The sequence below is a fragment of the Dendrobates tinctorius genome, unplaced genomic scaffold (assembly GCF_039654945.1).
Source record: "Dendrobates tinctorius isolate UK_male_01 unplaced genomic scaffold, ASM3965494v1 ptg000396l, whole genome shotgun sequence".
NCBI lineage: Eukaryota > Metazoa > Chordata > Amphibia > Anura > Dendrobatidae > Dendrobates > Dendrobates tinctorius.
The window spans coordinates 3,942,675-3,967,737 of record NW_027362062.1 but is presented as its reverse complement, the minus strand read 5'-3'; the positions used below and the strand labels follow the sequence as shown (position 1 = coordinate 3,967,737).

General features: G+C 42.5%; 1 protein-coding gene across 5 annotated transcripts in view; it reads left to right on the top strand.

Annotated features, from left to right (window-relative positions):
- Positions 1–25,063, top strand: part of RABGAP1L (RAB GTPase activating protein 1 like) — a 336,048-nt gene that overhangs the window by 167,962 nt on the left and 143,023 nt on the right. For all 5 annotated transcript variants that reach the window (XM_073563613.1, XM_073563612.1, XM_073563615.1 and 2 more), the window contains 2 exons: positions 20,987–21,100; positions 22,747–22,821. In XM_073563613.1, the coding sequence (XP_073419714.1) occupies positions 20,987–21,100; positions 22,747–22,821 (189 nt within the window). The remainder of the gene's footprint in view (positions 1–20,986; positions 21,101–22,746; positions 22,822–25,063) is intronic.

Genomic DNA, 25,063 nt, shown 5'->3' with positions numbered 1-25,063 from the left:
GAGCCATCGCAGGGCTCCTCCGAGTGCAGCAATCACCGTCTCACATCTGCATGATAATGCTGTGCTTATTGCAAGACCCGTGAAAGCTTGCCGAGCCGTCAAGTGCCCAAATTCCTCTCTGTATATGGCCGCCGGCAGGAATATTTAAAAAAAAAAATTTAAAAGGAGGTTTGTCATCTGCGTTGTGCAATGAGGAGACTGATTATGTGCAAAACTGGTAATTTTCATATTAATTCTGTAGAAATGAATGGTGTGACTTGTTGCCTGGCTGATGTCATTGGTTCATAGCTCGTCAATACGCTTCGGCCCATCTTTTCCAATAGCAATTGCACAATCAGGACTGAGATTTCCTTGCAGATGCGACTGCCAATTTCCGAGCTTTAGCTTATAAACCCATGCCTCAAATGTGCAAACGAGTCAAGACAAAAAGAACAGCGAGCGCTCTTCTCTTTGAAGGCTCGCACGGTGCGGTCATATCATTTAGTTTTTATATGTGGATTTGGAAGAAAAGTGAAATCTGCAACAAAATCTGCACGCAACGCGCAGATTTTATTGCAGATTCGGTTTGTTGTGAGACATGGGGGGGTAAAATGAGACCACAGTTGCAAAATGTTCAATCCTAGTTTTGTTTTGCAACAGTCACACGATTGAAAAGCACTGAAGTTGCATTACGGTCATGTTATGATTTTGCCAAATCTCCCCGTGCAGCCCTGTTTTTGAGGGGCTCTCACGAAAATAATATCATTAAGGCCTCATTCAGACATCCGGATTGCACGCATGCGCATTGTATTAGTTTCTTTTTTTTTTCCATGGATACAGGTACCCATTATAATCTATGGTGCTGTTCACATGTTGGTGTTTTTTTACAGACCGCGTGTCCATGCAAAACATACATACATGCCTGTTTTTTTTTTTCCGGCAGCACAGATGACAAGGGCCAATGCAAGTCTCACGGATGACATACTGAAGGGAAAAAAGGACACACTGATAACGAAAAATGGACAAAAGGATGGGAAAAACGGACACATGGATGACACAGAGATTGGGGGAAAAAGGAAACACGGATGACAGTTATGGAAAAACTGACACATGGATGACAGTGATGGTGAAAATGGACACATGGATGACACCGAGATGGAGAAAACGGACACACTGATAATGAAATATGGACAAACGGATGGGAAAAACGGACACATGGATGACACAGAGATGGGAAAAACGGACACACGGATGACACACTGATGGTGAAAACGGACACACGGATGACACAGTGGTGAAAATGGACACACGGATGACACACTGATGGTGAAAACGGACACACGGATGACACACTGATGGTGAAAACGGACACGGATGACACACTGATGGTGAAAATGGACACACGGATGACACACTGATGGTGAAAATGGACACACGGATGACACACTGATGGTGAAAACGGACACACGGATGACACACTGATGGTGAAAACGGACACACGGATGACACACTGATGGTGAAAACGGACACACGGATGACACACTGATGGTGAAAACGGACACACAGATGACACAATGATGCACAACACTGATGACACTGATATCCTGTTTAAACACGTACGTGTGAATGAGGCCCAAGCTACATCAGCTATTTTTAAAGTTCATTTAGAGTACGTTCCCTCGTAGCAAAAACCCAGTGTATTTTCTGCTGCATATTTTGCCTGTGGAAAAACTGCTCCAGCCGTGTGCATGGGATACCGTGAAACCCTCATGCACACACAGCATAAATTTTACCAGTGCAGCAGATTGGAAAGCAGCAGCATGCCGAGTTTTTCCCGCGGTTATTCCTACTTATTTAACTTTTTGCAACGCAAACGCAATGTCCGGATCACCTGTAGCTTTTGCACGATACACATAGCGCTAAATACCGGTCACGATATCGCTGGCACAGACAGAAGAAGGCTCCAGGGCAAGAACAATATGTGGGCCATTTGCAGTCCAATAGCGCCTCATAATGCACCATTCCACCTGCTTTGGAGGTGGTAGTGGCCCCTTTACCTCATGGACCCCTGGGTTACTGGACTGGTTGCTCCAATGGTTTGTCCGCCCCTGCGCTGCCCAATTTCTACTGCAGGTGGTCCGCAGCGGAGATGCTACATGGAAACATTCCCTGAAGAGCCTCCAAGATAAGTTTTGTTTTCCGCAAGCTGCAGATGAGCGTATGAAAAAAGTCATCGTTTCATCCAGAAAACTGGGACAATTCTGATCCGTGTTTAATTTTTTTATGTCTGTGTGACATCCATGTCCGATCCGTTTTCATACATTTGGACAGTCGGACCAAGAGAACAATCGTTCATCTGAACAGCCGTGTTGAATAACATGGGTCAGAGTGTTGCCCGTGTGCAATCTGATCAAAAATCAGACACCACACGTCCGATTTATACGCTCATTGAGTGGGGAAAATTTATTTTAAGGCAGGGCTCACAGCAAATTTTGCACAGCGAATTTTGTAAAATCTGATCACTTTGCTTTTACTTCTGTTCACAAATGTCCGCCCCATGTGAACAGAACCCTATGATGTGCAAATGATGACATTACAACAGAGCGTTCCTGTCATTATTTTATGGATTGTTTTCAGCAGCAGAGCAGTAATGGCACATCCGCCGTCTCCGCGTCTGACTGTCCGTGTTTGCTGGTGAAGTTGTAGCGTGCGGCTGGGAGAGAGCAGTATGAATAGGGGTGCGCAAAAATCTATTTCAGGTTGAAGTAATTGATGTCTTGCTGCAGAGCACAGCCCTGGGTAAAAATAGGCTGCCTCAGATGGTGCAGGAGAAAGGTAATTAAGAGATAAAAAGCAATGAGCATCTCTGTTACTCCAGCGCACATCGAAAATACAAACACTCATTTCGTGTGTCTCCAAACTTAGCAACGGGGGAGGGTGGAAGATGGGCGACTGTCATTGTCGGAGCCGAGAGCCTATCTGACGACACATGTTCATTACGAGGTGAACATAGAGCGGGGATTACGTGGCACGCTCCTATGTACATCTGCTGGAAAAACCTCAAACACTTTCTAATCATCGCCTTTCCATTGCATCCTTATTAGATTTGCATCTCTTTGAAACGGTTTTTAATTAGTCTGGCTGCATTACCTCCCATAATCCCTGGAAACTGTCCCTTGACTCACATCAGTTCTTTTTTTTTTTTTTTTTCATCACATTCTTATTTTTTTTTTTAACTACATTTTGAGGAAATGCTACCTGTTGAAATGCTTCGAATTCATGTAAATCATTAGCGCACCTCTGGAGAACCCACTACAGTCAGCATCCTCATTTACAACTAACACCAAATTCTGAAAGCGGTGATTTTTGGGGAATATTCAGCAACAAGAGCTTTATATGTGTGCTTTAGGTTCAAGTCATTTTGACAACTGGGCAAATTGTTTTATGGGCCACATCTGGCACTTTTGAGGTCAATGTTCGAACCACAGATAGGGATTCTAGGGCACAGTGTACACCTGATCTGCACAGAGATGCATGTCAGGTGTACATACTGTTGTATGCTGCACACAGCTCTCTGTACGTACTTTTCTCAGTGTGCCCAACCGATGACTGCTTCCTATAGCGTCACCTTAGGAGCACACTGGGAAACTCCACCCCTGAGCAGCACACTGGGAAACCCCGCCCCTGAGCAGCACAGCGGGGCAAACCACCCCCAAGCAGCACACTAGGAAACTGCACCCCTGAGCAGCACAAAGTGATCCTGCGATCTATGAATAAAATATACTAAGGAACATCATGCTATGCAGCCATGTAAACAAATATCCTTTCACCCTGCCCAAAGTGTCTTCTTGGAACAGAAGGTGGCTAGTTCCATTCCAAAAGCAGACTTTGAGCTGGAAGAAAAGAGATTTTGCACTTATTCACATGTGACATTAGGCCCACTAATGGACATCCCCTTTTAAATGCCCCACCAACTGCTGCACTGCAATAAAGAAAAAATATTATATATAGAGAGAGAGATATACAACCTGCTGCACCTTTGCCCTCTGTCCCCTCTAAACCCTGTGTTTCCCTTTAGTCCTGTGACACCAATATAATTGTGTTGTGGTGTAATGGCTGCCCTGGACCGGTGGGGAAACACAGGGCTCAGAGCTGACGGAATGTGAACCTAGTGGGAATAGCCAGGTCACCTGAAACCAATCACTGACCTCAACGGCTGTACTCAGTAATTGGCTGCAGAGGTGATGTGCGCTGTCATGATGAAACCGCTGCAGCCAGTTAACAAACACCAGAGCAGCAGCAGCGGAAAGGCAGCACAGGACTCATACAGGGTAAGTAACATACAAATGTATTATTTTGACTCTGCATCGGCTGTTAGAGGCCAGAAATCTATATATACAATACCTAATCGGAATGCCGAAATGGACTTGAGAGTTTTGTGATCAGGGGCTTTCATTCAGCGTATGGAACGGACCGTCCAACACGCGTGTTACTGTATGGCCAAACGGGAAGGAGGCAGCGCACAAACACTGGATCAATATGCTCGATTGCGGGCTTCGGTGAACAATAGTTTATGTGCCTATTTGAAGAGATAAGGACAAGGATATATAAGACGGAGCCAGATAGACTGAGTGTAGGAAGACTTGGCAGTGGAGCCTGTGGGAGAGAAATCACCCAGAGGACTGGAATTGGAATCAGGTAATTGAATCAGTGAGAGAGAAATAACAACGCTCGGCGCACATTTATTCCAGACTGCGACACAGCAAACTTGTGCTTTTTATTTCCAGATGCTGGAGGTTTACAGATTTAATTTTCATTTCTGTTCTGGTATAGGGTCAGGACTTGAAATATCAGCGGCAAATGCAACCGTGCAACCAGATATTGGACTTATTATGTTTAAGGGTTTATTCACACAGCTCTATAAAATTTGTATGAAGACCTAATACACCTTTGTTCCAACAGATTACATCCCATTACCTTTGTAAAGAGGTATTCATTGCTTTTATGGGAGAATATTCCAGTACCCAGAGGATTTGTGACCCTATAGGTACGTCCCCTGCGCACACACCGTTCTGCCGGACCTTGACGTCTTCTTGCATTCAACCTTGGAGCCGTAGCACCTGTAGGTTTCCATACTTCCTATCGGATTTCAGTGGAGATGTGGCCACGCGGTTTGGTTAACAATTTGCTCCAGGACTCGCACATTCTCCGTATCTGTGAGTCCCAGCTGCCTCACCAATGTGACATGTCTGACTGACGAAGTGTTGTCCTTGAAGTGCTCAAAATGGGTTATTTCATTCACGGGCGTCTCCTACAGATAGCAGTGACAGATGTTTTGCGGTCAGAGACTGTATCCAGAAAGTCATTTTACGACTTGCAGCGGCAGGCACATGGACATATGTTTAACTCCATAATTTTGAAGATATTCTGCCCTAGAAGAAATGCTTCTACTTACGTAATTAAAGGAGTTGTCCAGGACTAAGAAATTGCTGACTTATTCTTAAGATAGACCATCAATATAAGGGGCCCGACGTTTGGCACCTCAACCAATCTGACGTTGCCGATCTCAATATCTTGGTCATTGATGACCCCATTAAGATACCCTTTTGGTCAAATCCTGTAAATGCAAGAGAAAAAACTTCTGTGTGTGTGTTTCTCCGTGCGATGGTGGAGGGATGCAGAGGTACAGTAAGGCACCCTAGACTGGTTCATACAAGTCGGAGCTTATACGGAGCCATAACATTTGCATGCTGTCTAACGCCAGACACATTAGACAGCTGTTGGTCGAATTGTCTAATGGTTGGCTAACAGCCATCTTTTCTGACTTCCCATTCACCAGATCGCCGGGCTCAACCATGCATTCCTGGGTTTTTTATACGAGAGCTACTGCCTGATTCTTCTGGAAGCTTCTTAGAAGAAAATAAAAGGATTGGAAATACAACAGGTCGGACACTTCTCTCCCTCGACATCATCATGAGGAAGCCCCCATGGACTTTAGACTTTTAGCACTATCCGCGGATAGGGACAACTTAATATGTATGGCGGCCTTAAGAGTATCTTCAAGAGCTGGGGTCAAATGATGAAAAAAAGCCCAATATAACCAGTTGTGAATGGATGGTATTTTGTGTGACTCTTACCGGCTCTTCTGAATTGTTAGGCCACGTTCACACATTCTGTATTTGGTCAGTTTATTTACCTCAGTATTTGTAAGCCAAAACCAGGGTTGAACAATCAGAGGAAAAGTATAATGGAAACACGTCACCCTTCTGTATTTTTCACCCACTCCTGGTTTTGGCTTACAAATAGTGAGGTAAAAAACTCACCAAATACTCAATGTGCGCATATGGTCTTATTCTGATTTTGATGAAAGTTTGTCATACACAGAACGGCGTGGTTGATAGCGATGCCGTCAGATTTAAATCCACTATTTTTGTACTCCTTTCTATTTGATGTTTCTGGAACGATGCCATTCAAGTCGAAAATCTGTCGAGTTGTCCTGCTCTTAACACAGCTGGATGTAGGCCAGACAGTCATGGTTGCCACTTCTGGCTTCTGGAGAAATGATGTCCCTGGTGAAAGAGCTAATTCAATTAGCAACCGAAGCAAACAGCATGTATGAACGCGTTACTACCTATATGGAGTAGTGGGAGCCACAGGGGTAAATGACATGTACGCTCCCTTGGTAGATGTCTGAAGTATAATCCTCATGCTCCAAGTCGTCTAAACCTTAGTATTGGACGACTCACAGACATCTTGTCTCTTTTTTTTTCTTACATGTTGCAGTGTCTCAGATTTTTTTGTTTCCTCTAGAAAACATTGACATCACATTACAGTATTGTCACTATTTGACCATTACTGGTTGGTGATCAGAAGTGTAGCCTTAAAGAGAAGCCATCATTTTAATATTTTTGTTTTCCTAAATTAATAATACACATAATAAGCACCTTTGTAATATATCTTACCAGAGAAATTTTCTTCTTTCTCCTCCTGGATGTTTTTTTTTTTTACTCACAGTTTCAAGATTATTAACTGAAAACAGATTTCAAGACTTTCCATTTACTGAGAGAGGAGATGACGGTTGCTGCTCATAATAGTCTATGAAGAGGGACGAGTGGAAGACACGGACATCCTGCTGCAAGTTCTCTTGAAACTTACACTTCAAATCTATGGTAAAAAAAATAAAAATAAGTGTAACTGATGTTTTAGGAGAACTTGCAGTAGAATATCTGTATCTGTCTCTAGCTCCTCCCTAAAATGTCTGTCTGCCTCTAGCTCCTCCATAGAATGTCTGTCTGCCTCTAGCTCCTCCCTAAAATGTCTGTCTGCCTCTAGCTCCTCCCTAGAATGTCTGTGTCTGCCTCTAGCTCCATTTTAGAATGTCTGTGTCTGCCTCTAGCTCCTCCCTAGAATGTCTGTGTCTGCCTCTAGCTCCTCTTTAGAATGTCTGTGTCTGCCTCTAGCCCCTACATCGAATGTCTGTGTGTTCCGCTCCTCCCTAGAGTGTGTCTGCCTCTAGCTTCTCCATAGAATGTCTGCCTCTAGCTCCTTCCTAAAATGTCTGTCTGCCTTTAGCTCCTCCCTAGAATGTCTGTCTACCTGCCTCTAGCGCCTCTTTAGAAAGCCTGTGTCTGCCTCTAGCCCCTACATCGAATGTCCGTGTGTTCCGCTCCTCCCTAGAATGTTTGTGTCAGCCTCTAGCTTTTTCCCCTCCCATAGAATCTTATGAGCACCAACTGTCATCTCCTATCTCAATAATGGGAAATAAGTCCAGGAGGGAAAGAAGCAGATTTCTATGATAATGTATGTTACAAAGTTTCTTATTTTCATTTGTACTATTGATTTAGGAAATAAAAAAATAAAACGACAGCTAGTCTAAGTTTCATAGAGAGAAAAGTGTCTGACTATTGAAAAAATTACAACGAATGTAGATGGGTATGAAGGAACAGTTTTGGACCTGTTCACACTGGAGAAAAACCGCAAGGCTGTGGAGAGGAGCTGCAGTTAGCAGCAAGAGGTTCTGCATAAGCAGAACAAAGCAGAACCACCGGATTGAGGAACACAGGCAGTGCCGCAAGAATGCGGAGCACAGGCAGACGTAGAGGACACAAGAAAAGACCGCAGGGAAAGGAGCCACAGACAAGGAGACAGAGGTAGGACTGAGTTCCGACAAGGTAACGGTACGAGAGAAGGTACAGGAGCAAAGACACAGGAACCAGGATATTCTGCCTCCTGGAGGGTGGCAAGGACAAGTAAGAGAAAAGGTCAGGAGCAATAGCACAGAGACCAGGATATTCTGCCTCCTGGAGGGCAGAAGGACAGGTACAAGGCAAGGCTAGGAACAAGGACACAGAGACCAGGATATTCTGTCTCTTGGAGGGCAGACAGACAGGTACAAGGCAAAGCTAGGAATCAAGCCTCCAGAGAAGACGAAACATAGGACAGGACCTGGCAACTCAGTAGCAAAACACTAGCTGAGTGAAGGCGTTGCTCAGTCAGCTTCCACTGGGTGGAGCTGCCCTAAATTCTTGAGGCCTCTTGGTAATTGGCCGGGGACACATTAGGCAGGTGCACACTGATTCCATTAAAACCAGAGAGTGCCGGCGCCGCCCCCCTATGCACACAGCCAGGAAGCATGCAGAGAGCAGGCAGGAAGCAAGAGGCACACAGCATGGCCTGGAGCAGTGAGTAATTTGGTGTGTGGGGGATGGGAAGTCTTGCAGTGATGCCGGCAGAGTTGTTACACCTAATACCTGCATGACCCCTTTTTTATTTCTTTTAAACTTTTTTTTTTTAGCCTTTGACTTCAATAGTAGAAAAAAGAAAGTCAAGCAAATACGGCAACGCTTATTTGCCTAGCAGGGATTCTAGCAGGGAACCTTTCCTATGTTGGCCGTTAATTTTTTGGTCATGTCCGTCCTTTATTTCCCGATGTATTCCTCCCAGAAAACATTCAATTATATGTACCTAATAAGTCTTACAAGTTTATTTAACTTGATTTAGTTTTCGTGGCCCATTCCCTTTGCCAACGAGTGCAGCCTTTTTTTGGCTGTAGCAACGTGAGAACGTTGACTATAACCTAACGACGCCACTGTGAAAGGCGGCTCCATATCAGTCCACCCTCCTCGGTATGTAGACCATCCATCCATCCTAAATCAGTTTGAACACTATTTACTGGGAATTAAGACTTGATTGTTCGGAGTTTCTATCCACCCCCAGAGATGTAATGTACGTTTCCATGCAGTTCTGATTTTCTGTGACTTTTGAGACGATCAGTACTGATTCTCTGAGTCACTTAGTGGGGGATGACTTATAAAAAAAAAAAAAAAAAAATAGTTTAATACAAGAGTGGGTGAAAAATACTTTGTTTAAATGGTAGACTGAAAAAAATAAAAGTGTAAAATTTAGAATTAAAAGGGACTGCATTTCTATGTAGTATGTGATTACATTTTACTACGAAGGAACACTATAAAATTTTAGTTTAACTTCTATATTGATGATTGATGTCAGACTTGTGGGGCCCAACTTCTAGAAGCCCCAATATTCAATCGTTTGCAGCTCCGGACAAATGTGCACGGAGCCAGAATAGCATCTCTTCATGCACTTTATAATGGCCGTTCTCGGATACTGCAGCTCAGTTCCCAATCACTTTAATAGGAGCTACAGTATCCTGAAAAACAGAAGTCATGGAGCGGCGCTATTCCCACTATGTGTGTTGTGTAGATCCTACTGCATTGGGACTTGCAGATAGCTATTGGGTCGGGATGTGGGGTCAGACCCCCATTTATTCTATGGATAGAATCCTGGACGTCCCCTTCCAGATCATGTAGTGGCTGTAGGGTGGAATACAGTCTAGTTGTAAAATGGTATCACTTCTTTACAGGTATCAGGGTACGTCCAAAGGGGATGTACCCATGGATTAGCTTGCAGGTAATTTTCCGCTGCAGACTTGCAGATAAATCATAGTGTATTGCATCACCGACATTGAGGACAAATGCTATGAAATCCCATCCACACAATGCAGAAATAAATGCACACTGAAGGGTGACCGCCACTGAAGATTTCCAATTCACAGCATGTCAAATTACGCTGCAGATTTTCACTACGGATTTCCCCGCTTTGACATCTGTTTCAATTCTATAGCAGCTCTGCTTCAATTCTATAGCAGCTCTGCTTCAATTCTGCAACGCAACGTGCAACTACAAAAAAAAGGAGCGATTTTGGATTTTCTGCAGCCGACGACTGACAGCAGTTAACAATTATGGGGATTAAGCTCAACACAAGTCTCATAATAAAGGAAGCGGCAGACATCGGAGGAAAATATAACTTATTCCATGCACAAACAAAAAACAAATGGGCATGGAACGCAGACCACAAGCTTGGCCATGGCCGTTTTGGTGTACTGAAAGCTTCCTCTGGACTCGTGGCGTGCTGTGCCTCGTGGAGAGACCTGAGCAAGAGTGCAGTAACGCAAAACGGCCATCGTCTAGCTTGCGGTTTGCATGCCATGCCTTTATGTTTGACCCTCAGGAATTGAAGCAATGATATTTTACTGCTTTCGATATACTGCTTGGATAAATTCTGTATAGCATGATGATATCCGTGTGCGGCTGGCATGAACAGTCATTAATTATAGTGCAGTACAAGGAAATAGAATCCACTATAATGTAACTTTGCTGATTTGCATTTCTGACAACTAAAAGCTATGTGTAAGTTGTCAGCTAGTTATGTTAAAGCTGGCCACACATATGAAAGCTGTTGGCCGAGGGTTCATGTGTTGTCAGTGGACACAGGGGAGAAGGTTTTTGATTCCTCTTTCCCCGTCTTATCTCCTATGAAAGCAAAAGGATGAAGCGTTGGACTTTTGATTGGCGGAACCGTTCGGCTTTCATCTAATGTGTGTATGGGGACATCAAAGGTGCACAACTATCGGAAATGAGTAACGGATACATTGTTCTCAGCAGTAAATAGGACCATCGCTGGCAGGCGATCCATTACCGATCGTCCTGTGCACGCCAGAAGGGGCCGTCGTCCTGTCGAAATGTCTTCATGGTTTTCTAAATGACCCTCAAACATGTTGCCGATCGGTCGTCATTTAACGCGTCTCCAATGTATAGTTAACAGTATGGAGGTTAAACGGGGTCTCTGGTGGATAAAAAAATAAGCATACATGTTCGGCTCCAGTGGTCCCTTCTGGGGTCGAGACAAGTGATGTCACCAACCACCAGTAACCTAACCTCAGATTGGCTTCTCTTGACCCTGCAGCCAATCATCGACTGCAGTGGTCTTGTCACTGGTGGTTGGTGACATAATTCCTAATTCTAGTTATTCCACCTTTTTATCCCCATATTATATATACGACGGACCATATTATACTATGAAAACATAACCCGGCTGCGTTCATTCATTGTCACTTAGCTTTGAACAGTTAAAAGGGTCGATTAATCGGATCTGCCGCACTTTCGGACAAACACCTTATTATCCTCAGCTCACTCTATTATTTGCTGTTGCCGCCGGATAGCTAGCAGCAGGGGGGCTGGCACCGGCGGAGCGTGAAGCTGCTGCCAGCTCAGGAATAGAAAAGCAGATGGCAAACTCGCGCCTATTTTTAGCTGCCGCCAAGCTTGGCAGCTCCTTTATCAAGAGGCTGCTGCCATTAACTATTTTCCTGCCAGTGCTGCCCCAGCCAGAATCTGAAGTGGCTGCAGACTTTGCTTAGTCAGAGGGAAAAAAAAACCTTAATGTTTTACGAATCCAAGAAAATGCCTACGAGGTGCCCGCCGCCAGCTTCTGCCGAACCACTGTGCCAATGCCTGGCCTGATTTAAATCTTTTATTTCTTTATTTATTTTTTCCCATCTTGGATGCAAGTACTCATCAGTACAGATCTCAGAATTGTCCTCCATTGTTTGCATTAGGAAAGCTTTAGCCATATTATTTTTTTTCCTTTTTATTCTGGTGGAAATACACACATCAGCCGGGTGCATTCCCTCCGCTGCTGCCGAGAGGTATTGTTCGGAGACGCGCTGCTGCCATGGCAACTTGGGCACACGGAATTTTAATTAGCGTGGCCACCGAGGTCTGCCACCAGACGTGAATGTTATCGCGCATCTATCGACACGTCTTTCACCTTCTCATAGGATGCTAAAGGTCTTTTAGGTATCTCACGTTGCGCACAAGTATCCGAAGAGCATCGGTCTACTGCCTGTCATTCCCGATGACACCATCACATTCCGACACTTTGTGTCATTCCAAACATTTCCTCTACGAGAGAGCCACGGAGCTTACAAATAGAAAATCATGAAACCGCAGACTATCCAAATCCTTACTACAAGCTGAACGTAACGTGATGATTACCAGATTTCTGCAATTCTTACAAACCACATCTTTTTCAGGTGGATTTTACTCCCCAACCCGCCTGAAAAAGCGCCGGCTAAACGCTCAGAAGACTGAACAAATTAATTTCTATATAAAAACGACTTGCTGTTTTCATGTGGTCTTTTGTTTAGTTCATCCAAAGACGACAAGCGTTTAAAACAAGTGGCTGGATCATTCTTCAAGCATTTTCCATTCTGAAGACACTGTACTTTATAATACATATCAATGGGAAGATATTTGGGCTCCTTTTTGGGCTTTTGGCCAGCATTTTTACATGGGGAAAAAAAACATTAGTGGCTTCTTTATTGTTGAATGGAGTAAAAATAAAATGTCTGCCAAAGGCCTGTAAAAAAAAGACGCTACAAAAATGTTAGGAAAACTTTAAAAAAAAAAGAAACTTGTAAAAATGTTAAAAAAGAAAAAAAAAAAGCTAAGAAAAAAAACAGCTAAAACTCGATTTAGGGAAAAACTACAGCGTTTTATGAAGTGTCTTCTTTGAATAATTTGTCGGGTTTGCCCACCTAGAAAAGGCGTTGTGGTCACATACCCTTACCCACATCTTCCACATTGGCGCTCGGTGCTTTGATCTCCATGCGATTGATTACTACTTGTGCACTTTACCTACATTTAGCTTTTGTATATTGACCTCAATGCTCTGTTTTATATCTTCTACCCAAAAATGTTTCTAAAGGTAAGTAAGTGAACTTAATAGCCAAGAATTGAAAAGGTGTGTGTTTTTTTGGGTTATCGATACCGTATCCTAAACCACCTGAGGTGCCCAACATCCCGGTCTCCTTTTCAGCTCTCTTGCCCTACCACCGGATCTTCTGCTGCAGCCTTTCATGCGGGCACATGATTTCTCTTTTTCTTAAAATTCTATCTTTAGATTAAAAAAAAAACAGCTGTCAGAGCATTAGGTTCATTTTGCAATCTCCCTGTGGCACCACAATAAGGTACATTAGGTGCCAGCTGTTTGCAAGGTGATCTTCTTAACTGTGTTCCTTGGCATTTAACCTGACCGGTCTTCTGACCTTGTTTGCTTCTGCTTTCACATTGCGTTTAGGAATCCATTCAGTGGCCCCCTAGGGGCTTATGTCAGAACTCCTCACAATATGGGATTTGGGCATATGTGCAGATGGAGCAATAGATTATAATGATGCCGACAGCGAACGTGCTCTGACCTACATCATTTTCAGGCGTGTACTCCTATTGGAGGTGGACACATGGACGGGGCCACCGAGCCTGTAACTAAACGCAATGTGAAAGCACCCTAATTCCCAAGAGATGGAAAAAGAAGAAAAATATTGAGCAAAGTGAGGCCATGCTCACTCCACTTTGCACATTGGCACTTACATTGGGACCATTATCTTCCTGTACACAGATAGTGTTCGTAGGCTACTATGGTCCTGACATATTGAAGACGCGCAGAACTGCTCAACTGAGCGCTGCTCTTTTCCAATACTGGAGACAGACTCAATAGATCATTCCTGGAGTCCTTCTCTTGTGTCGGAGGAGAGCTGTGCTCGGCCATGTATCTCTGCCTTATTTTTATCAAACAGATGGGTTTCTGATCCTGGACCCCCACCAAACAAAACTTCTGATATGTCTCTAAGTTTTGTAAAAGTGTAGTTACGCTTTAAATAACAGCACCATACGTCATGGGACAACGTGCTCTTTTTTTTTTTTTTTTTTTTTTTCCTGCCAGAAATACAAATTGGCAAACTTTCTTTTTCAGTGTCTTTGATAGTTCTGATACATTCTCCACTATTTATAGTCTCCTTAGAAATTTTGGATTTCTGCCGTCTCTGAAGACCTGATAGAAAAAGTATAAAAATAAACCCTGTTGAGAATTGCCCATTTCGTACAATTTGTTGTCCCTCTGTAGGATCAGTAGACCACGTTCATAATGTTTTGTTGTCTTTTCTATGCACTGATACACGATTGTGTTTCTTGCATTCTCATTTTTGGATAAGTAAAAAGAAAACCCAAAACATTATAGGAATACCCTGGTTAAAAGAAAGTTTTATAAGTAGTGCGGATCATAAGGTGGTGCAAGAATGTTTTTTGTGTGTGTTCCTCGAATTCCTGTGTGATTCTTCACCTCCTGTGACCTGCACTTGGCATAACCCAGATTATCACTTTTGCTCCGAGCGTTCCTTTTAAGGTATTGCTTAGTTTAGTGAATTTATCTACTGTACAGGGAATTCTTAGCTGGTAAAAGAGGGTCCTAATTTCAGGACAGTCATCTAAAATCACAGGCCTGTTATAAAAATCATTTCTCACTTGTCTATTGCCTGCCCACCTAAAATATTCTCAGAAAACTGTAAAATGATATTGTTTGCCACATCAATCACCTAATGCTTCCGTCCTCCACTGGTTCCATCCTGCTATGTAACCGCTGCAGTCAATCACTGGCCGCAGCGATGACCAATGTGTCATTGCTGCAGTAAATGATTGGTAACGCAGGATACATGTCCACCCCACTGAGTTGACCAACCTGTCATCACTGTAAGTAAGGTGGATACAGAGACCGGCAGAGGGAAGCTTTAAAATAGGAACGTAAGGGGTAACTATTACTTTTTTTTTTTTTTTACATCTTGAGAGTATGTTGTGTGAAAACGTTTAGGCTGCCTGTGCAATACTTAATTTGCCCTGTAGGAGCGCTGTACAGGAATTGAACACTTGTTGCCAGGTTTGTCTGCAGAGACCAGCTGATCACTGAGGAGATTCCTTGCAGAATTAGGTTCCCCATTGTCATCAACTTTTTTTTTTGTGCACCTTTCCACAAAAAAAAAACAAACTAAACAAAAAAGTTTTTTGTTTATCTCCCTTATCCATGTGATGTTGACCGCTGTCATTATTTGATGACACTGTCCGTCATCGTGTGCATTAATGAAGGGGTGAAGTGACTTCCACACGTCTAACATTCACAGACCGAGTTCGGACCAGGATGTCCGGACCTCCCGACCTATACTCAGTATCCTAGGAGGCTGTTGAGTTCACATTAGTAAACCTTTGACGGGTCCAGATATCGTGGCCTGTACTTGTTAGAATGTTACATGTGTGAAGGTTAGATGTGTGAAAATGGCCCAAGTGTAAAAAAAAAAAAAAAAAATTACCTAAACCTAATTGGTAAAGTGAAAAAGAGAAAAATAATAATTCTCTATTTTTGCTGATCTTCGTCATGTGTATAGATGATGGTGTGAGAGCTGCCCCTGGAGGAATCTGCTTATGAAATATGAATGTTCTATGATGGATGGATTCCCAAAGACTCAGCGTGATGCCCAACGTGTAAATGAGAAGTCAGCAGGTCCCCCAACCAGGAGAACGGCCCCTCTGACCCTCTAATTATACGAGACTGTCCTCTGAACATTGGCAGGTTAGCTGGTGGGAAATGTAGCGTGGAGGCCACCAGGGTAGGAGCTCTTCAAGTCTCTTTGCATCTTTATAACATAATTGTGTTGGAAGAAACAAAAAATTGAGAAAGACGTAATAAAAAGGAAGGAGCGTAGGGATTTAAAGGATCTGAATATCAATCATATTTACTGTAATCAATTAAGCCATTTAATGGGGGTTGTCCATCAGATTAATACAAAAAAGATAGAGATCCTCTTCCTCACTGATCCCCTGCAGTTTCCATTCCAGCCCTTCCCTGGTCCCCGCTGGTCTCTAGTCCTTTTCTGTTTCAGAACCATCTTGACCTAGCCCAACCCATGATTGGCCTCGTGGGCATTTCCCGTCCAGTCCATCAGTCACATCCAACAGATAAGTAGTTTTCTCATGTAAGGTTTTCAATTCGACAAGTCTGATGGACAGGTCCAGTCACACGCCGCTCCACCAGACGCCATTGTATGGACCGGAGATCGGTGAAGTCTCTGAAGAAAGCTGCACTAACCAGAGCCAGAGGAGAACCGGCCATACCTATATAGTCCCCAACACATCTGATATAATAACGATAATATGGCCGACCCCGGTAACTCATTCTGCATCCAGAAGGTGGTCAGTGTAACACAGCGACCATAGGAGGCAAACGAGCAACATTTCTAAAGACACCCAATTGCAGAAATGACTTTTAGCTCCATTAGAAAAATAAATTGTCCTTAAATATCCTGGACCAAGGGAGCAGCATGAAGGTTGTGGTGAGGAATCATGCCAGTTACCGTCAGTGTGGTTTTATTGATTAAAAGGTTTGTCCGAGTTCAGAAAACTTAAGACCCCAGGCAATTTGTTATAAGAATAATTTTAAAAATTGCGCTCTACTCAACCTTACCCGTTCCACGGCTTTGTCTCCGTCGCAGCTCCTGGCATCTGATATTGGCTGCATCCATCACCATCATATTTATTTTTTGGCCATTGTTCACAATTGAATTAGCAATGTGAACGGTCATATTTCCTATAGAACTCTAATACTATTGTATCCTCATGGAGAGCCGGAATCCTGAACCTTTAGAAAATTAAAGCTCTTTAAAGGCTATGTAAAACTTCACACACACTTTTTATTATTTGCTTTTACATGCAAAGTTAAAGGGGTATTCCAATCTCTAAGATCCTATCCCAATACGTAATAGGTGTAATAATAATATTAGCAATTACCTCCAATTATAAATATAGTATAGTTCTTCTGATTCGCTATGTCTCTTATCCCATGTGCAGTGCATTGCACTAGCTTACAGTGGATACCCATGGTTGCTACCACTCATATAGTGACAGTTAATTAGCTGTTAGTGGTCATAACCATGGATACCTAAGCTACTGCAACGCCCTGCACATGGGGTAAGCAACATATTTAATCAGAAGACCTATGCTACATTTCTAATTGGAGGTATTTGCTAATATTTTTGGTTATTACATGTACTACATATTGGGATAGGATATTGGAGATGGGAATACAATTATAAGCAACTTTCTAAATAGGTTCATTAAAAATTGTCTACTATTATGCTTCTGCAGAACATCTTTCATCTAGATATGTGATCTGAAAATACAAATTCATGATTGCTCCTCATCATGGCAAACGCAATCTGCTTTTAAAATGTATTCAAAGTAATGGGCTAAAATAATAGGTCCTTGTGGTATACTCATAATTTTATAGACGTACTGAAGGCAGAAGTACTTTATTACCGCTTCTGTGTTCTATTTTGCCAGCTACATAGTGCTCAATGGGCCCTATGTGGTGTACAAAAGCATCGGCACCACTGATTGTTCTGTCGGACCTGGAAATTATTTATCTGATCAGTGAGTGATTAGCAGTGTCAAAGAAATGTCAATCTAGTTGGCTGTTTTTCCCTGTAACTGGGGCTTCTAATGATGCCCCAGTTACAGTGGATGAAAAATATCAATAACATAAAAAATGTTCCTCTTAGATATTTGAAGATTTGGGGAACAAATTATGTAAAAAAAAAAAACTATATCTACCGTATATTATACCGTGTATATACAGTATATACATACATATCTTGCAAAATATGAAAAAAGGAAGAATTGGAAAATCTGTAAGAAATAGAACAAATATTTCACATATTAGGTATCTACACAGTAAATTTATTTGGTGTGAAACATAACAGTAACAAATATAAACCTTTTTTTTCCCAATATTTATGTTTAAAGATATTTTATTTATTTTTTTAGAAATTACACAGTGATTTATATGTACCTCAAAGAGGTACTAAAGAAATACTATTTCTCATCCATAAAACAGAGCCTCATACAGGCATGTTGGTGATAAAATAAAAAATTATGACCGCTAAAAAGCAAAGCGGTACAGCACATGTACAATATCACTCCATCGACAGAAAACCCAAATCTTGTGTGTAGTGGCGGTCCCTGTGGTCAGACTCTGCCTAGTGATGAGCGAACATGCTTGGGTGAGGTGTTAGGTGTTATCTGAGCATGCTCTGGTGTCAAGTCCCCACGGCTTCATGACTCGAGGCTGATCAACAGCCGCAACACATGTGATTGTCTGTTTGTTAGCAGCAGCCCTCTCTGGAAGTGACATAAGTCTGCCTTAGCAGACGGAATCATTTTGGGAGCCGTTAGACAGGGCCATTTCATTTATTTTATTTTTTTTCCTTGCTTTCCCACACGTTTGCTCTGACAAGTACTAAGGCAGACAGCTCGCTCCTTCAGAACAATGTGCTGCCGAGAACAAGCGTGACGCTCCTTAGCACAAGTAATTGACACCTTCTACAGGGAACTAGGTCTGAAGCCAGCAGACGAAACTGTAAAGAGGAAACAATATGTCAGTGGATCAACGTGAAGCACTTTCAGCCTGAAAATGACAGAAATTTAGGTCTCATCTGATTCAATTGTGATGTTCCAAATCGCTCCATATTTCCAATAAGTCTTTTTTTTTTTATTATACATTTTTATTTTCTGCATTTTTTTTTTCTTTTGCGCTCGCAGTCCAATAATCTAGTTTTAGCGTTCATTATATAGGAAATTTTTATTAGGTTTATTCATTTTGTATTTTTTTGTGAGCCTCATAACTGTAAATCCCACATTTCCAAGACCAGAAATCATTTATAATTTTATGTTGTTGCTGTTTCTCATAGCTTTATTTATTTTATTTTTTTCTATTTAATACTTTTGCCTCAGGGCATTTTCTGCTGTTAACGTGTCAGGTTTTGCATAGTTAATGCAGTACAGACAGACTGATTATGTCTTCACTATTATTATTGACATCATGGCGGTTTATACATTTTATGGTTTGTTTTTATATTCTTGTCAATGCCTTTAAGATATATTTTATATTATGACAATTTTTTTTTATGGGGTTTTAAACTTGGCAATACCTTTTTTTTTTTTTTTTCTGGGAACACTGGTAGCGAGTGTTCTTTTCTACTGCAGCGCCCCCGCAGGGGAAGTGAAGCATTACACGGCTCTCGTTAAATGTAATCTACTTGTTGGTGTTGTGCGCAGATGTGTGGGGTTAAGGGATGATACCTCATAGCCACTCTTTGCTCTGCCTGATGAATGAGAATCCTAAAAATGTCCTGAACTTTAAATTTCTTAATGGTTTGAAAAATGGGTTCTCCAAAGCGGAGACAGCCCGTTTATAAAGGTTCAGCATCTTTATCCAGTAGCATATACCGTTAGATTACGATCAGTGGGGGTCCGACATCAGGGAACCCCCCAAATCTGGAGATGAAAAGAATTTTCTTTACAGTATTTTGCCCGACCTCCCGGCTGTGCGTGGAACTGTAGGATAGTCCTAAAATGAAAATAGGACTGGCCCAGCAATTTGGTCGGTAGCCACTGGGCAAAGAAAAGTTAGAACAGGGCACAATGTTGCACCAGTTTTGCTTCTTTCTTTCCCAGGATTGTTAAGTGCTCATAAGTCAGACCACAAATGCTTATAAAGAGATAGAAAAATCCCATTAAACATGTAATTTTTTTTTTACTAGGAGCATCATTTTACTTATACAAACCTCCAAATTCAATAAATGCTGACTGCTTGCAGCCTCCACTAGGGGGAGCATAGGAGCTCACAACATACATATGCTCTTAAATGGAACCGGTCACCAGGTTTTTGCTGCCTAATCTGAGAGCAACATAATGTAGGGACAGAGACCCTGATTCCAGCGACGGGTCATACACTGGGCTGCATAGTGTACTTTTTATAAATTCACATTACAAGTAGATGATCACTAGAGGACTATTAAACCTGCTGCCAGGTAGTCCACCCATGCCCCCAGAGCTGATTGGCAGCTTTCTGATTGTGCACAGAGTACACAGAAAGCTGCCAGTCGGTGGTGTGGGTGAAGTTCAGCATTCAGAAAACTGAAAGATCTGCAGCAGAGAAAACGGTGATTGCGTCAAAACTACAGAAAGCAGCCCGGTAAGTGACACATCTCTGGAATCAAGGTCTCTGCCCCTACATCCTGCTGATCTCAAAAGGGGTAGCAAAAACCTGGTGTTGTCGGATTCTTTTTAATTTCTAGCCTAAATCTTAAACGACACAATGTAAGATGGTACCGTACATCAGAACTTTGTTGCCATATTGTGCCAGGAAGTCTCGAATTGTGTTCACAAGTTTTTGGAAAACGCTTCTCAAATGAATGAAAAAAATGTATTTTTGCAAATAAAGGACCTGGCCAGAGCAATCTGATCGGCGCACGCGTAACTCCATCTACATGGCGCATTTGTCGGAACTCTGCAAACCGTATCGATCCTTTGTCCCGGTGTTTGCAGTGTTAACGGCAGCGCATCCAGTGGATGATTGGATGATTTTTAGCCCTGTATCAAACATGCAACCAGCCATCAAATGGTTGATCAGTAGGCCGGTTTACACGAGCGATGATCGGGTATGAGCCTGGCTATGGACGTTTGTTCTACCGATCATCTTTCCTTGTAAAAGTGTCTGTAGTATTTGTAGAATAGTCGATATTTTAGAAGTTAAGAGACTTGTGTTTGGGTTAAAGTCAAATTACAACTAAATCGTTCCAGTCCATAAAATGTGACATTTCTATAAGACGGAGCAGAGACCGCTCAATGAAGGTGTCGCTTGTCTTCCCTTCTCTTGCTTCACTGGGTATGAGATAATTCATCAAGGACCACTGAGTATTGCTGGATTTATCATGCAGGCTTGTGCAGATCAGAGACGGTAACAGCTGCGCCTTGTGTTGTCTTACCAGGATTCGGCCCAAGAGAGCGTCATCAAAAGAGACATCCACCGCACGTTCCCTGCACACGATTACTTCAAGGACACGGAAGGGGACGGGCAAGATTCTCTCTACAAGATCTGTAAGGTGAGATGTTACTTTTGGGAACTTTTGTCCAAGGTCGTTTGATCGCCTGCACTGACTTTACCGATGACCCTGGGATTTTTGCATCTTGAGTGAGACTTACTGGACATTTGTCACTTGATTGATTAAGTTTCCATTGTAATCTCCAGCTTACCTTGGCATATCTCCATTATCCATCTACAACACTCCGGGGAACGGGTCCTCATGATAGCATTTTTTACATCAGATGCTCACTGCTGAGTACGCGGCACTAACAGACGTGTGGGCGTCCTGGTCTAAGGATGTGTTTAACAACAAAAGTATCACATAAGAAGGATAACGGGAAATATAGATTACAGGGAACATTTTCTGTGACTCTGCTCCAGTGGACATTTCTGTGAATTAGTAATGTACATTTCATTTAAAAAGAATATATATAGCTGGTACTGATCTACAGTAGCTGCTTAAAGTGGTGACCCACTCTTAAAGGGAATCTGTCAGCAGGAATTCACCACCCCAACTATTTATTTGCGCATGTGGCTCTTTCACAGACAAGTCCAGCCATACTTTTACATGATCAGCTCCTCTGTTCCCGAGAAATCGGCATTTGAATTGATGTGCAAATGAAGCTGAAGAGTTGAAACCTCTGTCACTCCAGCTCTATTCCAGGCTAGCACTTGTCTCCTCCTGCCCCATTTTTGCCCTGGTGGCTCGTGTAATAACCCTGCTGGTATCAGTGATCTTTTTACCACCAGCCGTTCTCTCACATGTTAGTAATGGCAGACGAAACGGTGAGGGACCCGGATGTTGTACAGCGGGGGCGAGAGATCCCTCCGGTGTATGACATACAGCTTCTCACACCCGAGGGTTGAGGAGCTGTATGTTATACACTGGGGGTCAATGGGACAAAATAAAAAACTGAATGTAATGATTAAAGGAGCTATTGTGGACTTTAACATTGATAACCTATCCTTAGGATGGGTCATCCATCTCTGGTTGGGGTGCCACACACTGCACCCCCGCCGATCAGCTGTTACAGGTATCGGCGCCAGCCAGAACTGTTCATTTGCCGAGAAGTACAGTACAGCTCAATCGACAGAATAATGGCCGCAGCCAGGTACTGCTCATCCACCCCCTATTGATTTAATTAGGAGGTGTATGTGCAGTACCCGGCCGCGGCCACTATAGAGTCAACGGAGCTGTGCAGCTGATCCGTGGGGTGTGCCGGGTGCCGCACCCCCTCCGATCAGACATTGATAACCTATCCTAAGAATGGGCCATCAATCTTAAAGTCCCGGACATTCCCTTTAACAGCTGTGTCCCTATACATTTGTATTTGCCAAATGTTTGCCTTCTAAATTATTAAAGCTACTAATTATATGTGCTATGAGCCATACAGTCCTACGTTAGCTGATGTAGTCGTTTAAAAATAAAATGAATGATTTACAGTCTTTGCTCCGATCTCGTCAAAATAAGATAAAATTGTGCAAAACCTGAGCATTGCGTGGTGCGCCTTGCGTGTGTTATACGGGGAGACGACAGGTGGAAGAAAATAAGTGAAGACCCGCAGGATGACAATTGTTAGAGTCATTCATCTGCCAGAAATAAATTCTTGTGGATCCCTTTGTGCTGATCACTCGGACCTCTGCATTCTTCGCTTTCTCTTGCAGGCGTACTCTTTATACGACGAGGATATTGGCTATTGTCAGGGCCAGAGCTTCCTAGGTGCGGTGCTGCTGCTTCATGTGAGTAACAGGCAATGTGATTCATGCAGCGGGGGAGGCTTTCCGGCATCTGCAAGTGATGGGGGACTGGAAGCACTGAGACATTGCCGAGGATTAACTCTTAGCATGTTGCACTCCTTCTAGTCCGCCACATGATTTATGCTTTTTGCGAATAATATTTGGTTTTAGCAGAGATGTACTTAAAATGTGTAAATATAGCATGATGGGATTCAGTAGGAGATCAATACCAGCCCATAGTGTTATCATCAGAAAATGTCTGATTTTATACAGGTTTTTGTGCTTAAAAAAGAAAATTGCAATGTTTTTGTTCATGTTTTTTTTCCATAAGAGTTTTCAGCAGGCTCCTTATCTTCAGAGTCAGGATTACAATGACAGGTTCCACCTCTATACACAGCTGATGAAAAACAGGATCCACCAATCGCAATAGCTGATATCACAGCTCACCACCTCCCTCTCCCTTCACAATGACCTTTGAACACACTGATTAGGTGCTTCAGTAAAAAATAAACAGTCTGTTCGATGCTGCCAACGTACATGTAAATTTCCTGAAAAACAGGAAACGATTCATCATTTGTGACTTGTCAAAAATAACTTTTCTCTCTTTGTCTTTTGTACACGCTGAGGTTTCTTTTGTCCCAAGTTCTTCAAAATGAGGCATGCAGTTTATGAATTTGGCGCAAAATGATTAAAAAAAATTGTCTCTTTCCCTATTCTTATCAGTTTTTGTGTTTTGTTTTTTTTTTTACATTTTTTTTTTTTTTTGCATTTTTTTAAAGCACCCAAAGTCACAAATGCTTAAATGCTAAAAAAACAAAATTGTGCCAATTTGAAAATTCTACCAGAAACCTTACTCTACGTGGGGGAGACTGAAGTGAGATGTACCCAAAAAAATTCAACATTTGGTTAAATATGAATAAACATCTAGATAGGCAAAGTTGCCGAGGGGAAAAAAAAAAAAAAGAATTAGAAAGAAAGAAGACTTAAAAAGTGGCACAAAACATTTAGAAAATAATATGCAAACACTAAAAGCCACAAAAAAAAGGAGTAAGTTATTCCAGAAAAGCAGAGAAACAGCAATGATGAAGCAGAGCCTTTAAGTCTAGAATAGCCCCTTGTGGACACTGAAAATCCGAAGATGTTTTTAAATATTCTAATAAAATAGAACATTGGCAGCATTTAAAAAGAAAAACACTTTTAACATAAAACCCTGATTTAAACAGTGGGTCATTATTTGATGATACATTCCTTTAAGAAATATCGTAGGTCACCTTGGAGATGTCTAGATTTATGTCGCCGTCTTCTTACACAGACCTGCCTTGTACCATTTCATTTCCTCACTCAGATCTTTGTATTATTGCTTTGGAATTGTATCAGTTTCTGTTAATCCTGTGCGGTCTTTGTAGCATAAGATTTTCCCAACCAAATCACAGAAACATAATTATTAGAAATTCACCATCACGTTACACTCTAGGCCGGGAAACTTTAGTTTTTTTTTTATTTAAATGTATGTATTTGAGGCTATAGATAATTTTTTACAATTGGGGGAATGCCTGTCCAGTAGCGATGAGCGAACATGGTCAGGATGACGTCTTATCCTAGCACGTTCGCTCATCGCTACTGCTCAGTCGTAGCGGTCAAAGGAGAATCTCCCGTAAGGTCGAGGTTTCCAACCTTGGTTCACATAGTCTTTTCGATGAATGCCCAGTACCATTGTGTAATAAAGATGTGTAGGGGTTGTCCACCTTAAATTGCATATATGCTAGAAATCACCTTTTGCAATTGGATTCAGTTAAAAATGTTGCACCGTTTGGCTTTTACAGGCTCTTTGTTTCCCCTGCATGTTTAACTTGGATGTGGTCCTTTCTACTTACATGTGGTCCGTTCCACTTAGATGCGGTCCGTTCCACTTTGATGCGGTCCGTTCCACTTTGATGCGGTCCGTTCCACTTTGATGTGGTCCGTTCCACTTTGATGTGGTCCGTTCCACTTTGATGTGGTCCGTTCCACTTTGATGTGGTCCGTTCCCCTTTGATGTGGTCCGTTCCCCTTTGATGTGGTCCGTTCCCCTTTGATGTGGTCCGTTCCCCTTTGATGTGGTCCGTTCCCCTTTGATGTGGTCCGTTCCCCTTTGATGTGGTCCGTTCCCCTTTGATGTGGTCCGTTCCCCTTTGATGTGGTCCGTTCCCCTTTGATGTGGTCCGTTCCCCTTTGATGTGGTCCGTTCCCCTTTGATGTGGTCCGT